Here is a 17,444-nt window from a genome sequence, read left to right on the forward strand (position 1 = left end):
TACAACGGCTATCAAACCTCAAAAAAAGTGATGAAATAAGTCAATCAGGACCTACTCATCAATACTCAATGAATGCCCCACCAGCACCTTTCAGCTCTACACCTTATCACAGCCTTCATTCAGAAATGGATGCAAAGGTGTCATGCAAAAGGTAGCTTTGAGGAATTGGGCTTCAATTTCAAGGCAGCGTTTGCCTGGGTATAACAATAGGGCACAAGGGTTGCCCTTCTAATGGTTATTTCCAACACACAGGAAGGTGATCATAATTGTCAAGACCTTTCACAACAGCCCCACAACAGCTGCAGGGGTTCCTCAGGACAGCTTTCAGTGCCGAGTCAACTTCTACCTCTCCAACAAGGACCTCAATTTTGCTACTGGGTCCGAAATGAGAGTATTTGCTGATGATTCTATTGTTCAGCTCTGTTCACAAATCATGCATAATGCCACCTTAGACAAGAGCGACATTCAGGTTTGGACAAACAAGTGGCTAGTAATACTTGTGCCACACAAGGGCTACATAATGACTATATCCAACAACAAAAGGCCCAAACCCTTCCATCTGATTTTTAATAGTTCCAACATTAACGAGAACCCCAGCCCTGCACTATTTATGTCACTTTGAATTAGCCATTTAACTTTTTAAAAAAAATTATCCAACTAGATGCCACCTTGGCTCTGCAAGTTCTGGTGAATAACTTGTTCAGGTATTTTGTTTGTAAAATAATGAATGCTTTCCTTGCAAAGAAAAAGTACTGAAAGGGAACAAAAAACTTGTCAATTTTGGAAATTATAAAACTGAGTTAAAAAAAAATCAGGCACCCTTAGATCAGGCAACAGAGAACTGAGGAATTCACATCTTGACTGTGGGCCTTTTCCTTTATTAAGGATGCCTCATAAGAAATGTTAACACTTCACAACAGCAAGGATTTAGTTTTTAGGGAAACAGGCTGAAGAAAAGAATTTTTTTTTAAAATCAAACTTGATTGCAAAGTGGAAGCTCTGACTAAATGATTACAAATTAGCAGGATTAAAGAAAGTGATTTAGTTTAATCATGTCTGTAACAAGTTAATCAAAGCAAATCTAATTCAACAAGAGTATTTTCCTTCGTCTCCTTCATCTGGTTGGGTAGCTGAGTCCTTCCCATTGTACAAATAGTGACAGGGGCCATGCTCTGTATAACCACAGGTTATGGGAGACTGGGTTACACATGACTGTTCAGACAGCCTGACCTTATGCCATGCCAAAATGGCCTGAACCGTTTTTGTTCGTCACTTTGATCTTGAAGCTTGGAGAAGCTTTTCCATTTAAACGAGTGAGTGAAACAAAGTGCTGTGAAGTCCACTTGATCTTAATCAATCCAAGTCTTAGCAACAAATATTAAAGAAAAGGCAGATATTCTCTGTCCTGCCAACACTCACATTTCAAATTGGGCATCCGTCTTCGAGGTTTCTGTTACAGTTCTGGAAAGCAAAGACCCAGAGTGCTTTTGAGAGAAGTGATAAATATTCAGTTCTTGTCCAGAGGTTCTGCCAATATTACAATGTGTTATTCTATGTATCAAGCTTAGACATAGAACAAGTATAAATGATCTTTTGGAGTATCTCATTGGCAACAGAGAACTACAGTCGTCTTTGACATGCTGGAAGGACTAGTAACTCACCTGTGCTATAGGTGTGACTGAGGTCTGGCTCAGTAACTATCTAAAGGCCACGATCACTGGTAAAGATATTCAGCTGAGGTTATGAATGCATGCTCACGGTGGGGGAACACACCCATTGGGAGCGCATATTGGGAAACTACAAAAATGCTCCTCACGATTTCCATCTGTGAATTCCCCAATATACCCTCCTGGAGGGCAAAGCTTCTCCCCCTACACTGGCAGCCTTCCAAATCCTTGGCTCCCTTAGTTAAATGAAGATTTGCAGTGGTCAACGCCTGGTCATTTGCACGGGTAGAAGTGCTACCCAACCCACTTCTGCCATTTATTGGACACAAGATGAAATTCTAGCCCAATATCTTTTGGAACAAGAATGGGCACCATAATGCACAAGCAGCTTTTCTGAGTGCACCTTCAGAACCTGGACATAGCCTGGAACTCTCTGTTGCCCATGGTACACTGCTCAAACGCCTGGCTCTGATTTGGAGCCTCCGCTCCGGGCCCAGGCTATGCTGTGGGGGTGTCTCTCCTCCTTATACGATTCTGGTTGGCTCTGGGCTCGCTCCGGCTTAGGGTTGCAGGACGGTGGGTCCGGCTGCTGCACTGACATAGTCCTGCGCAAGTGGTTTCTTTTCCGAAGGAAGTCGGGTTGAGCAGACAGGCCGAAGCTCCCCTTCCGTAAAATCATTCGCGAGTTGCTCTTCTTCGGGCGGGAGCGGTGACTGAACTCCAGCTGGGCCAGGTGAGCAGCATAACCTTCAGACAGAAACTGTAAGGGGAAGAAATGACATTGACTATCAAGCAAACAGAAGCTAACCATCAGGGAACCATTCAGTGCCCAAATTCTCATTCTGATTTTTTTGTGTTTTAACAAACTTCTAGGGACATTATGAACAGAATTAGGCTGTTCAGTTATTTCAGCACTTTCTGCCATGCAATTTGACTATGGTTGGTCCATTTCTCATCTCCATGTTCCCACCTTTGTTCCATCTCACCTCCATGTTTCCACCTTTGTTCCATGTTCCCACCTTTGTTCCATCTCATCTCCATGTTTCCAACTTCGCTCCCTATTCTTTGATATCCTCACTTATGAAACATTAAGAATCTATGGCTCAAAAGCTTTAATAGCCCCAGCATCAACAGCCTTTCAACAGAGAGAACTTCAATTTTGTGTGAGAAAGTGTTTCCTGATTTTGCTCCTGATAGGACAAACTCTATTCTAAAGACTACGTCCCTTTATTCTCTATTCCCGCTGCCAGGAAATTTAGGGTGGAACCTTGTAGAACTGGAGAGGAGGCAAGGGCCTCACATCACCTTTACAGGGGAAGGTCGATGTCTTTGTCTTTTCCTCAGGCACTTGACAGCAGGAAGCATTTCTATGGGATCAGGACTTTCGCTGGATCCTAGGCCAGAGGTGTGTGATGGTGGGAGGCAGTCATAGAGTGGGGTCAGCAGAAAAGGCTGGATATTCAGTGTGTCACCTCCTTCCCAATGCCAACATTGCATTCCTTTAAACAAGGTACCCCATATCTCCCAGGAGCCTGAAAGCAAGCCACGACTGGTCTTCTGGACGTGCTCTATGTGTTGAGCACCCCAGTCCACTGTAGGGTTAATACTGGAAGGCCTGCGATGAGGTCCTTAAGTGGGCATTAATTGCCCATTAGGGCTTTCAATTGGTGGCGGGAATTGAATAATGTGGGTGGGCCTCCCCAACACAGACGTAATCAGGGCGTACACTCTCAAATCCTTGGATCATCTGAAATATCTCAACTAGATCACTCTTTAATCTTCTATATTCAAGGGAATACAAGCCCACTCTACGCAATCTGCCTTATAGTTTAATCATTTTTGATTTTAAAAGTTATGAACTTATAACAAAAGAGTTACTTCTTGAGTCCTAAAATGCAGGCAGCAACATAATCCTGAGGTCTGTACTGGCCTCTCAAGACAATTGTTTGAAGGAAGTCTTTCAGCTTTTTGCACCTTTTTCTATGATGGTTCAGTTTTTGTTGTTATCACTACAGTCTTCTGACTAAAATAACAATAATAATTAAAAAGCACAGAACAAATTGAAGCTCTCTTCCAAGTAAGTTTAAAGCGCTGAAGATAAGAGAGGATAAAAAGATGCAAAACAATGCTTCATCCAAAGGATTTTATTGGCTAAAAATATAAAGACTGGTGCAATACTGAGTTTCCACCACAAGATGTGGCTCATGATCAGGAAAGAAATGTGGTATAAGCTATTTATAGCATATACCAGGGCTATCTATCTGCCTATGTGTTCAGTTGCATTGCAAGTTTAGGCACATCCTAGAAACTGTACCTCTGCCATTTTCATGGAGTTGGGCCCACTTTTATCCCAACTCATGGTCCATAGCTTCTCAAGCAAGGCATGAATTATTATTTGCACTCAGAAGCCTTCTGAGTCGTGGAGTCATAGAACTGTATAGAATGGAAAAAGACACTTCATTCCAACTTGTCCATGCCAACCAGATATCCTAAATTAATGTAGTTCCAATCACCAGCAGTTGGCCCATATCCCTCCAAACCTTTCCTATCTATATACCCTTCCAGATGCCTTTGAAATGTTGTATTGTATCAGCCTCTACCACTTCCTCTGGCAGCTCATTCCATACACACACCACCCTCTGTGTGAAGATGTTGCCCCTTAGGTCCCTTTTTAAATCTTACCCCTCTCACCTTAAACCTATGCCCTCTAGTTCTGGACTGGCCTACACTGGGAAAAACACCTTGGCCATTCACCCTACTTATGCCCCTCATGATTTTATAAATCTCTATAAGGTCAACCCTCAACCTCCGATTGTTCCAGGGAAAAAAGCCCCAAGCCTATTCAACCTCTTCCTATAGCTCAAACCCTCCAAACCTGACAACATCCTTGTAAATCTTTTCTGAACCTTTTCAAGTTTCACAACATTCTACCTGTTGCAGGGAGACCACAAGTGAACTCAGTATTCCAAAAGTGGCCTAGCCAATGTCCTGTACAGCCACATCATGACTTCCCAACTCCTATAGTCAATGCACTGACCAATTAAGGCAACCATACTAAATGCCTTCTTCACTATCCTATCTATCTGTGACTCCATTTTCAAGGAACTATGAACCTGCACTCCAAGGTGTCTTTATTCAACAACACTCCCCAGAACCTTACCATTCAGTGTACAAGTCCTACCATGACTTGCCTTTCTAAAACACAATACCTCAAATTTATTTAAATTAAACTCCATTTGCCACTCCTCGGCCCATTGGCCTGTTTGATCAAGATCCCGTTGAATTCCGAGGCAACCTTCTTCACTGTCCACTACAAAAAGCAGGGACCCAGCAGTAATCCTTGTGGCACACCACTGGTCACAGACCTCCCAGTTTGAAAAGTAACTCTCCACCATCACCCTCTGTCTCCTACTTTTGAGCCAGTTCTGTATCCAAATGGCTTGTTGTCCCCATATTCCATGCAATCTAATCTTGCTAACCAGTCTTTCTTGCAGAATCTTGTCAAATGCATTAGTGAAGTCCACACAGATCATGTCCGCCACTCTGCCTTCATCAATCCTCTCCATTACTCCTTCAAAGAATTCAATCAGTTCAAAAGATCATACATATGCCTCTATGCCAACTCATTTCTCTCATCCACTCCCAATGGCCACTCAAATCTTCCATTCCAACTCCTGGCACTTCCATGCCCACTCACACATTATACAACCTTTACAGAAACAATGAACCCAATAGTAATAATGGCATATGTGGATCTGCTTGCAAACACCCATAACTTTCAGTAAAAATAACTTGTTGCTACAAACCCATAAGGGTTCCAGTCAACCAGACATTTAAAGTATCAATATCAATATCAATATCAGAAATAATATGTTAACACCATTTTCTATTGTGTGTATATATTGAACCATTGACAAAAGAGATCACACGAAAAATAAAGTATTATGCCATTTTCAAGCTGTCAATTAGAAAGAGTTTTCACTTCTCCCCAGTTGTGTAATTAAAGGAAAATCTTTAATGGGAGACTGGGCTCTCAACGAAGCGTACATATTGAAGCTCTGTGCCACCATAGGAACCGGAATGACAGGGCCTTCAGTGTGGATTTCTGTGGAGCCCGATGTGATGCACCAAAGTTTCTTCATTGCATCCTTCAATAGCAGTGAATCTCCCAGCATTCACTACTATTAAGAAAGGAAAATCCAGCTACTGTATTAAGATCATGGGCTTGACATTATCTTGGGTGAATGTGACTGGACAAATGCTTAATGCTTTTGCTCCCATAATGAAAGAGTTAACAGTTAAAATAATTAATTTTATTTTTGAAAGCTCCTTCCTAAAATAACAAACAGAAGAAGTTCCCCCAAAAGGCTGGGTATTCATCTGTCATTATTTACAGTTCAACATTATGTCTGAGGTATGAATATTGTGTTGTTAAGCATGAAAGGAATGATCTTAACCAATTAGCAAATGACACAATAATTTTTGGCATATAAAAATAGCAGCGATAACTTTACATTATTTATCCATAATAAATTGATGGTGCAGCTGTTAGTTTGATGCTGAGGCAAAGTTATTGTCAATTTGATAAAACGTAACTGACCATGTATTTAAGAGTAAATTTTGGCAGTTTTTTTTATTGTAATTTAGCTAGATTCCCTGTTGTAATTGAAATAAATGCAGCATGAAATGTTTGTGAGAAGTAAAAAAACGTGTTTTGACATTAACTGCCTTTGCTCTCTGATATGATTAACTTTGCTACTGTATTTTATGCCCATGTCTAATTTGCATTTTAAAATAATTTTAACCTAAATATTGCATCAGACAATATAATTGAGCATACGACCATCCTGAAATGATCCATTAGGGAAAAGTTATTGTTGAAATAGAAATTTCTTAAAGTAAGATATTGAGGAAAAAAATACATTTTTTTTGCAGTTTCTGAAGACCACTTTGATTGAAAAGAATGATCCCACCCATTGCTTTCCACAGCACTGCTGGCTTACATCCATCCAATTCTCTAACTTTCAGACCTGCAACTGCCTCACCATCATGATTGTTTATCTCCCCAGTCAGTCCCTTTCAAAAGGCTAGTAAAATCATAGAGCAGGTTAGAAGTACAGCAATTTCCCACATGCTGTTCTCTTTTCACTGAACAGAGGGACAAAGTTACAGGTGACTGGAAAGGTAAAGGATAGGTACAACCACTGAGCATCAAGCAAAGGAAGGCATCATGCAGAAGGAAGAAAGAACATAAATAAAAACAAAAACAAGAACTGAATATGAATGTAAAAGAAATTGGGGAAAGGTGCAAGGAATAGCTGGTTATTGCAATCAATGTGATATCTCTGAGGGGTAATTGACAGTTTTTTTTGTTATAGATGATTTTTTAAAGTTCCTCATTTTAATTCTATTCTCTATCATGGAATAAAGAGACTCATTTACCTGACATTGGTTCTGATATTTTTTTGATGGGCGTCCAACAATGTAGATTTGAGACGCTGGCAATCCTAGGACATTGTAAACCGAAATGTCTTTCATTGAGCCATACGCAGCAGAGATTTTAATATGGGACTGAAGAAAGAACAAAAATGCAAAGCTGTGCATTATTGAAAATCAACTGCAGACTAGGAACCAAAGAAGCTCAAGACAGTATGGAGCTGAAGGAACACAGCAGATCAGGCAGCATCATAGGAGCAGGAAAGCTCCTCAAAAGTAGATAGACATAAACATTAAAACTTACAAACACCTATTTTTCTTTCTGGAATTTTAGAACTAGAATTTACCAGCTCTTTTAGGGACATATTGGGAGTTAAGAAAGCTGTCATATTGGCATGGGAAAGCAATAGGTGCAATGCCCATTGACTTCCCACTGCCATCCCATTTTGCCAATGATGGGAAAGATGGCACATGGTTTGCCCACCAGAAGCCCAATTGAGCCATTTAAGTGCCCATGTAAGGATTTCTTCTCATCTTTGCTGGCATTTTACCAGCTGCTAGGGGCTCCCCACCATTTGAGAGTGAGAGCAATGAAACCAATATGGGTGGGAGCTCTTTTTCGGACACTTACTAGTCCCATAATGAGAGTGTCACCTGCTCTCAACTTTGCTACCCATCCTGTCGGGCCTAGGCTACCAACCGTGTGCCTTCATCCTCCAGGTAGTAATGGTAGCGATGGGACTGGTCTTCTGATAGGGCTGAATGTCATTCTTAATAAGGATGGCAGTCTCAGTGGGAGCTTCTTAAACTTGGCAACTGCCACCAAAAGGTAGCACCAGGTCCCAGTGCCCGCTGAGGTAGATTCACTGCCCTTTTTCCAATTCCAGTGGTGGGACTCCTCCCAAGTCGATAAATTCCAGCCTTGGATTTTAGGATGTGCTGTTATAAGCAGTTATTTTGAACTAGACTAGAAACAGCATATACAATAAAACTCACAGGGACTTAGCTTTTCTCAGGTAATAGGTAGGTCAGGGCATTCAGTAAGGTAAAGAGTGTTTTGTGTAACAAGTATTTGAATACATAAGATTTATATAGTAACAGTACTGTAAATAAACCTGTTGTAGACTTAGTACAAGTATCATCTCTGAAATACTGTGAGGTAAATCAAACACATCAAATATGTAACAAACCAACAATTACACAACAGCATCATGAAGTGAAACTATCAATTAGTCTCAGTTACAAGTCTCATTTAGCATCAAATTACAAGCAGCTTTGTGCTCCCTAGGAAGTCAGCAGATATTACTCAAACTCATTTCACCTCAGGCCCCATCTCTTACTTAGAACCCTTTCACAGACAGCAGAGACTTTCACTCCAGCTATCTCAGCAGGTTTTAAGCACAAATGAAAAGTGTTAATCCATTTCCTTTGTCCACATGTTATTTTATACTTTAAAAAATTATCCATATCAGCCTGAAATTGGGAGCTTATTCAGCTTTATCATAAAGTCTTGTGTCCTTTACTGTTCTACAATTGTTTTCCTAAGGGTATTCATACATAACGCCTGATCAGAGATTACCTCTTGCACAAGATTGCGTAGAAAGATTGTTTTTTGTCGCAGGGGATCATGGACCAGGCCTTCAGAGAAGAAGATCATTCCCTGGGGAAAGTTATGCTGACCCAGCCAGGAAACCACCCGTTGCTTCTGCATGTCTGGACGTCCAGTAATGTAAATGATGAGGTAGCCCAGCTCCTGCCAGTGTCTTTAAAAAGAAGAAACTTTCATTGAAAGCCCCATTCTTGCACCGAGAAAAATGACAGCATTACAAATGGGACAGCAATGTAAGAGCTGTTACTGATTTAGATGAGTTTGGGCGTATGTTCCAGAAACTGCCTGTGGTTTTCCCATTCCCTACATCGGCAGCATCAAAGTGTTCCATGAGGATGACTGTGTGAGAATAACATTGCACTGTCTCTAATGAAGAGAAATTTGAATCCTGTGCAGTTTCTACACCTGCAGTTGATTTACAAGCTGAGGTTTACACCAGCAGGAAGTTTAAAGTCTAACCCAATGCTTTATTTTGAATGACTATCAAAGTAAGGGATCTTAGTGTTTTAATACCCAAAGTTACCCCATTGAATAATTTCAGGAAAATTATTATAGAAAGAATAATTGAAGCTTTGAGGCAATGGTATTAAATTTGGTGTTTGTTTCTATCAGTTTGCTTTTAACATTTTGTTCTCTTACATTGTTGTAAACAGGTATTTTCATCACTGTAGCCTTTGTAAATGAGTAAGTTCAATAAATGTGTAGGTCAAAAATTGATCCATTATGCAGGTCCCTGATGTTAGAGTGACTGTCACTCTTAACATACAAGAGTAAAATATCAGAAAAGAAGTGTAATTCTAGATCATAGGAGACAGGACTTACCACCATGAAACTATATAAGGAGAACAAGGGAATACAGAACTCTAGCCTGAAGCAGTAGGATTAGCAGCTGCATTTTCAAATATGCTAATCAAAAGTCAACACACAGAGATCTGAAGAACAAATTTCTGGCATGGACTCACTTTGTCTTCATTGTTGATGCTCCTTATGGCCATCCTGTAAATCAGTGATTTCTGTATTTAAAACATGTGTCCATTCAACTTTAAATTGCCTTTACTCAATCTTCTTGATATATGAGTATCGCTGACAAGGCTAGCCTTTATTGTCTATCAATCATCACCCTTGAGAAGATGTTGGTGAACAAAGTGTCATTACTAATGGTAAGTTGATTTTTATATATAATCTGTATATTCATATGGTTTTGTTTGTCACATAAGGTAATAGTTCTGAAGAGGGTAATACTCCTGTTACATTCACTCCAGCTAGTCTACTGATATCACAAACAGTCCGTGGGTTCTACTCTAGCTTTCAGAGGGAGCAGATGGGTCTGTACCAGCTCCTCAAAATCCTAATAATGATGCCTGACCAAATACAGTTGCTCTTATGGTTATCATGAAATGAATCATCTTGTTATCTGAGAACAATGCCTTTTCTGTAGATACTCCACAGCGCCATGAATCACTGTAAAGGCCCTGGCTGTGGCAAAGACAAAGGAGAATTGATGGCAGAGAACTACCTCAATGAACCCTTACCCAGTACCACACATTGGCAGAAGTGGCAAGTACAACAAAGTCTCAGGAGGTCTGGGTAAATACCATAACATTCACACAAAGAGCTCGTTAATCGGTGCCATAGAACCAAGTGCCAAAAGCCTGGAAGTGCATTAGAATAGCAAACATTGAAAATTTGAATCAGAATTATTGAGATTGCAATACACAATGGTAAACACAAACATAATAGTGTGATAACCATTATGATGGCAGGAATTGTAGCTTGTTAGAAAGAATCCAGCATTCTTTACACAATTTGTGATAGCTTATTGTCTCAAAACATGACATGCACAAATGCAACAAATGTGAAAGCTTGTGCACATTGTACCTGACCACATCCACAGCTCCAGCTCTGACCTTCGGGTCACTGCCCATGATAGAGACACTAGCAGCAAAAGAACCATCAATGCTGAAGACAACACATTCCATCCCCTTAGGCAATACTGTAAGGTAGCTCTCTGCGTAAGTCTGGTCACCTCTAGTTAGAATTAAAAATCAAGGATTAGACATTACCACTTTCTAAAACTTGAGTACAATCAAGTTCAATCAAATCTGGATGTGCATAATAATGGAATTTCATTAATCAGATTACACTGATTAATCACTGTAAATCAGTATTCCTCAGCATAGATTAGTTCCCCTGGGATTCAGATGAAAAAGTCCCTCATAGAGGAATGTTCAAATGTGGCTCAATTGATCAACGTTCTATATACATGTTTTCAAGACTTATATGGTATTTTTCTAACCTAATTCTTCCAACTGTTGAAACGTAAAAATGACAAAAACAAAACCTTGTCGAAATACACTAAAACATTACCATATTTCCTTTAATAACAATAACAGTAGTTGCTAACTTTACGATTATTGACATTGTCAGCCCAAAGAAAACTACAGTTTACATCAGAAAACCTTATCAAAAATAAGTCTGAAACTGGCAAACTTCTACTTCAAATGAACTTTTAACAGTTGTGGAAATGCAACCAAGCAATAAAGTATGAACTTGAATTTAAATGTCTTCCTTACTTGAGAACTAAAGCCACTATAGAAGTGCAGTTCTCCTTATCGTAAAGACAATGTATTAAATGGGAGCTACCTTTGTTTACAATAAAAAATCAAGGGATAGACATGACTATTTTATCACCAGTTTTACACAAAATACATAATGATACCTATGATTGGGATCTTCCAGTGTAATTTCATTAATTGTATTGCAAAAAGTCAGCTTAGTAAATACCTCAGGGAGTTGCTAGTCATTTAATTGAAGTCACAGGCTTACTTGGGAAGACTCTTTTAAACTCTCTCTTCCAAAGAATGAAGTTCTAACCATTATGAGAAAGTCAACTTCACAGAACTGAAAACCAAAACATCTATTTACATCTACCTTAGAAGTAAGTTTGCAAACTATAATAACATATTGTGAACTTCCTTCTCACAATCCCTAACTGAAAAGCAAAATCAAACTTCAGGTTTCTGGGAAAACAGGAGTTGTCATGGATTGGGGTTGTGGCTGTAACCCTGAATTCCTGCCAGTGATATCTGACTTCTGAGAAATCAGGCTGTAGTCTTCACTTGACAAGAAAACAAAAGCTGTGCAGGAAAAACAAATACATTTTCAGTAATAGCCAACAGAAAAATACAGACAAGCTTAGGAGCTGTGATTGAGAGCACTCAGAAACAATGGAAACTGAAGACTAGGTTTAGAAGCAACAAAGGTGACATAAAAATACTGCTAGTGTTTGAATTTTTGTTTAACCAGAGTTGGCCCTACAGTGCAGCAGAGCGTTTAAGAGGGGTGAGATGAAGGGGCCTCTGGAGATTCCATGCATCAGCACCGATGTGAACTGAATGTGTCCTTCTGCTGAGCGCTGTATTCCTGGAACTGGAATACAGTAAAGCCAAAGTTGGAGGTGACCTAAGGGTCACATATGCTGGAAGAAAATCAGTTGAACTCTGCCTGAGGAAGACAAAGTTGTGAAAAATTTTCAAAGCTGCACATGGTCTCATGTGTACTAAGGGAACTGTCAGTAAATTCATGAGATCTATCTGTGTTGTAGTAGCTTTTTAAAATGTAATAAAATATGGTTCTGTTGAGTACACACAAGAAGCTGACATCATCCAGGACACTCTGGTCTGCTTGTTTGGCATTACATCCACAAGCATCCACTCCCTCCCACCGACGCTCAGTAGCAGCAGTGTGTACTATCTACAAGATACACTATAGAAATTCACCAAAGATCCTCAGGCAGCACCTTCCAAACCCATGACCACTTCCATCTAGAAGGACAAGGGCAGCAAATGTATGGGAACACTATCACCTGCAAGATCCCCTCCAAGCCACTCACCATCCTGACTTGTAAGTATATTGCCGGTCCTTCACTGCCACTGGGTCAAAATCCTGGAATTCCCTCCCTAACGGCATTATGGGTCAATCAACAGCAGGTGGTCTGCAGCGGTTCAAGAAGGCAGCTCACCACCGCCTTCTCAAGGGCAACTAGGGGGATGAGCAAGAAATGCTGACCAGCCAGTGATGCCCACATCCCACAAATGAATTAAACAAAAACCTGGCTGTTAATCTATGTGTCATTTATGTCACCTGTTGAAAATGTATATTTGATTTATGTCCAAAGCCTGTTGAATCATGTTTATGTTGATTGTGATTAGATTTTTAAAGTAAAAGTGATTTTAAAAACATGGAATCTTGTCCAATGTGTTTCTTTTTCACAGTGAGGCATGTGGGAAGTTCAATTCTTTTATGTTATTCGTCTTCACAGGGATCATAACTCAATTGTCATTAATATGTGAACCTATGTGTGCAAGGTTCAATAGACCAATCAGGGATGAAAGTGCACCCACTCCTGATTCTGTGCATGTTGGTGTTCACACAAGTTAATTGTAGCAGGGCCTGCTAGTGACAGAAACAACAGTCCCTGCTGTCCCTTCCTCTTCTTAATCAAGGACAAGAAAGCAGACAGGATATTTCAAAGGCGTTTTACGAATATCACAATTCATTTTTATTATATCTTGAGATGTCTGGACGATTTCAAAACTGATTCCAGTTACATTATATTGCCTTTGAGATATCTTCAAATGGCTCATTTCCTGCTCCAACAGAAACTCCTTAAATATTTTCATGCACTTTAAAATAATATTCTGCTGCGCAGAGTAGGCGCAAGTGCCATCTGGAGTTGGAAGAGAACTGATCTGAAAATGACATTGCAAGCATCACAAAATGAGTTCAAGAGACCTTCAATTGCTGTTGAATTGGTTCAAATTTAATTTTCAATATTTCCAATTATATTTCTGTGTGTGATTGGCAACAGAACATGAAGTTTTTAAAGAGTTTGGCAAACGTATAAAGGTAAACTCAATTTACATTTCACAGCATTCTGCATATGGCTGCACATTATACAGCACAGAATCAGGCCATTCAGCCCAAATAGTCTGTGCTGAGGTTAATATTCTACACAGATCTATTTCCATTCTAAGTTCCTCATCTATAAAGAGAAAGGCCTATGAAGATCAAATTACTATGACTTTAACATTTAACTAATAAAAATTCATATGTGTTATTGAATCACATCAACATATAGGTAACAAATAATATGTTTGCCACGTTGAGCAGTGGTAGATCTTTCAACATCTCCATATGGTACCATCACCATATTAGATTTTGACTGATCTTTACAACAACTGCATATACCCACTGTATCTTTATATTCCTCAATAAAATCTATCAATTTCAGGCTTCTGGATTTCAATTTCCCCAGCACCCATAGAATTTTGGGAGAATGCATTTGATTATTGTTCTGTGAAAAGTACTCCTGACTACCCCAGCTATTGGAAATGTTGATAATTTTAAGACCTTGATTCTCAGTTCTGGACTTACCAATTAGAGGAATTGGTTTCTCGATGCCTACTCTGTCAAATCCCTTTTAAACTCCACAATTATGCCAATGATAAACCTTCTGAACTCTGTGGAATGCAAATTAAATTCATGCAACCTTTCTACCTACTTCAACTCTTTAAGTCCCAATGTTAAGAATGGTGAATTTTGATGAAAAGCCAATATCTTATTGCTGAGGTGCAAAGCCCAAAATGAATCCAATACTCCAGGTGGGATCTGAATATCTGATACATCACCTTCACACTTTTGTATTTCAACTCCCTTGAGGTGAGGTCTGTTTGGTGTGTTTGATTGCTTTGAACCTGTGAACTAGATTTTAATGACTCACATTAACACAGTGCCAAACAAGATAATTTCTTAGCAGCCAGAACATAACTCAAGTTCTTTTCAAACCACAAAAGGTCAACTGTGAAGGTCAACTCATAAAAGAGTACATGCAATATATATATACCTTACAACCATCTTCACCGGATAAACACCAACACTGAGCTTCTTTCCATCTGGAATGGTATACAGGATTCTGCCACTGTTACTGGTGATCTCAGTGTCAAAATACGCCCACCTTCCTGAGGGTGGCTGTGTCATGAGTAGAATGTCAACCTGCACAGCATGAAAAACAGCAGAGTGTAAAAGTGCTGCTTTGGGAGGTAGAATTCATTCGCTGTTATGAAATAAATAAAAATGATCAATATTTGCTGTTTGTATCACTGACATATCTCCCCATGGATGGGAGCTGTTTCATACCATGGCTGACAGGAGGTATTGAGCATCTTTTGATGGCCACAGTATTGAACAGAGGAAGCCTAAAATAATAAACTCACTATCTAAAATAACACAAGCCCCCATGACACACTGCATCACCATCAGAACAGATTTTTGCCAAGTCCAAAAGTCATTGTCAGGGTTCTTCAATTTAAAAACAAAATAATTAGAAACTCTAAAACTTACTGGCTGCAGCATCAATAATCCTGCAAATAAGTTGCCATGGCCTATGTGTTACAACTTCATAAACACACTCTTTTTGACTACATTTTTGATCTTGCTTCATTCTCACTACAGCAATTCTTCATTCAAGGTGTCAGTTCCGAATTGCAGGCAGCAATACATTCCTGAGTTCACTCAAGTCGCAAACTGGTCAAGGTTTGCTTCATGGTTAATGATGCAGCTTTCCAGTGGGTGCTGTATATAACGCTGATACCCATTCACTATCCTCTATTGCACACTCTTCAGAGAATCAAGTCACTCTGCTGTCACTGCAGAACAATATATAAAAAATTAAGTTTAATGTTAAGTTTTCAGAACATCTGAAATAGAATCAACAGAAGGCCATTCAGCCCCTCAAGCCTGCTCTGTCATTTTATAAGATTAAGACTAATCTGATTGTGGCATCATCATTGTCCACTCTCCAGACCTTGGAATTTTCTTTTCAATGAAGAGCCTTAAAAATACTTAATGACCCAACCTCCTCTCTGGAAATGACAACTGTAACACTAGTGACCCTGTAAGACAAAAACTTCTCCTCCTCTCCATCTTAAATGGAAGACTCATTATTTTTAAACTGCGTCCCCTAGTTCTAGTTTCTCCCTAAGATCTTTTCAGCATCCACCCTGTCAAATGTCCTCACGATCTTCTGTTTCGATAAGATCATCTCTCATATTTCTAAACTCCAATGGATAGCGACTCAACTTGTCCCAACTTTCCTGATAAAATAACCCCTTTATCCCAGAAATCAGTCAAAATGAACTTTCTCTGAACTACTTCCAATGCAATTATATCCTTTATAAGGTAACAGTACCAAAATTATACCAAGTATTCCGAATGTGGTCTGAGCAACACCCTGATAACTGCAGCCAAACTTTCCCACTTTCATATTCCACTCCTCTTTCAATAAATGACATTTTGTTTACCTTCTTAATCACTTGCTATATCTGCACACTAATGTTATGTGATTCATACACCTGACACCCAGATCCCTCTGTAACTCAGCATCCTGTAATCTCTCTCCATTTAAATAATACCTCGCTTTTCTATTCTTCCAGCCAAAATAGAAAAGTTCACATACTCCCACATCATAATTCATCTACCAGTTTTTGTCCACTCACTTAACCCATTTATATCCCTTTGTCTTGGACTCCTTATGTCCTTTTCACAACTTGCTTCCTGACTTCTTTTGTGTTATCAACCAGTTTAACAACCATATGTTTGGTCCCTTCATCCAAGTCATTGATATTGATTGTAAATAATTGAGGCTCCTACACTGGTCCCTGTGGTACTGTACCTATAATTTCTATTAACTTTAAATGATTCTCCAATTTTATCTTCATAGTTAGACACTATAGTACAATCTCTGTGATGACAACCTGCCTTATATAACACATTCCTCAACATTAATCTCATTAGGTAAGAATTATCATCATTTAAGAAATGAATTCCCCTCTCCTGTGGATACCCATTATGATGAATGCAACCATTAGGCACTTTGACTGTATATTATGGCATGGCCCTACACATGTCCCGTCAAAACTCAATTCAAAAATGCAGTATTTCGGATATAAGATAACAAGGTGTAGAGCTGGATGAACACAGCAGGCCAAGCAGCATCAGAGGAGCAGGAAGGCTAACGTTTCGGGCCGAGACTCTTCTTCATAAATGGGGGAGGGGGAGGGGGTTCTGAAATAAATAGGGAGACAGGGGGAGGCGGATAGAAGATGGATAGAGGAGAAGATAGGTGGAGAGGAGACAGACAGGTCAAAGAGGCAGGGATGGAGCCAGTAAAGGTGAGTGTAGATGGGGAGTTAGGGAGGGGTTAGGTCAGTCCAGAGAGGACGGACAGGTCAAGGGGGCGGGATGAGGCTAGTAGGTAGGAGATGGGGGTGGGGCTTGAGGTAGAAGGAGGGGATAGGTGGGAGGAAGGACAGGTTCGGGAGAAGGAGACAAGCTGGGCTTGTTTTGGGATGCAGTAGGGGGAGGGGAGATTTTGAAGCTTGTGAAGTCCACATTGATACCATTGGGCTGCAGGGTTCCCAAGCGAAATATGAGATGCTGTTCCTGCAACCATCGTTGTGGCACTGCAGGAGGCCCAGGATGGACATGTCATCTGAGGAGTGGAAGGGGGAGTTGAAATGGTTCGCGACTGGGAGATGCAGTTGTTTAATGCGAACCGAGCGTAGGTGTTCCGCAAATCGGTCCCCAAGCCTCTGCTTGGTTTCCCCGATGTAGAGGAGGCCACAACGGGAACAGCAGATACAGCATACCACATTAGCAGATGTGCAGGTGAA

The 17,444-nt window shown here is 40.0% G+C and overlaps 1 protein-coding gene across 1 annotated transcript in view; it reads right to left on the reverse strand.

Annotated features, from left to right (window-relative positions):
• Positions 1 to 2,121: 2,121 nt before the first annotated feature.
• The window catches only part of pitpnm3 (PITPNM family member 3), a 128,207-nt gene continuing 112,884 nt past the window's right edge, over positions 2,122 to 17,444 (reverse strand). The window contains exons 11-15 of the mRNA XM_048612362.1: positions 14,618 to 14,766; positions 10,591 to 10,740; positions 8,683 to 8,866; positions 7,110 to 7,238; positions 2,122 to 2,427 (exon numbers count right to left, since the gene is read on the reverse strand). Of these exons, the coding sequence (XP_048468319.1) occupies positions 2,122 to 2,427; positions 7,110 to 7,238; positions 8,683 to 8,866; positions 10,591 to 10,740; positions 14,618 to 14,766 (918 nt within the window). The remainder of the gene's footprint in view (positions 2,428 to 7,109; positions 7,239 to 8,682; positions 8,867 to 10,590; positions 10,741 to 14,617; positions 14,767 to 17,444) is intronic.

Source organism: Rhincodon typus, chromosome 26 (genome assembly GCF_021869965.1).
Source record: "Rhincodon typus isolate 14 chromosome 26, sRhiTyp1.1, whole genome shotgun sequence".
Taxonomy (NCBI): Eukaryota; Metazoa; Chordata; class Chondrichthyes; order Orectolobiformes; family Rhincodontidae; genus Rhincodon; species Rhincodon typus.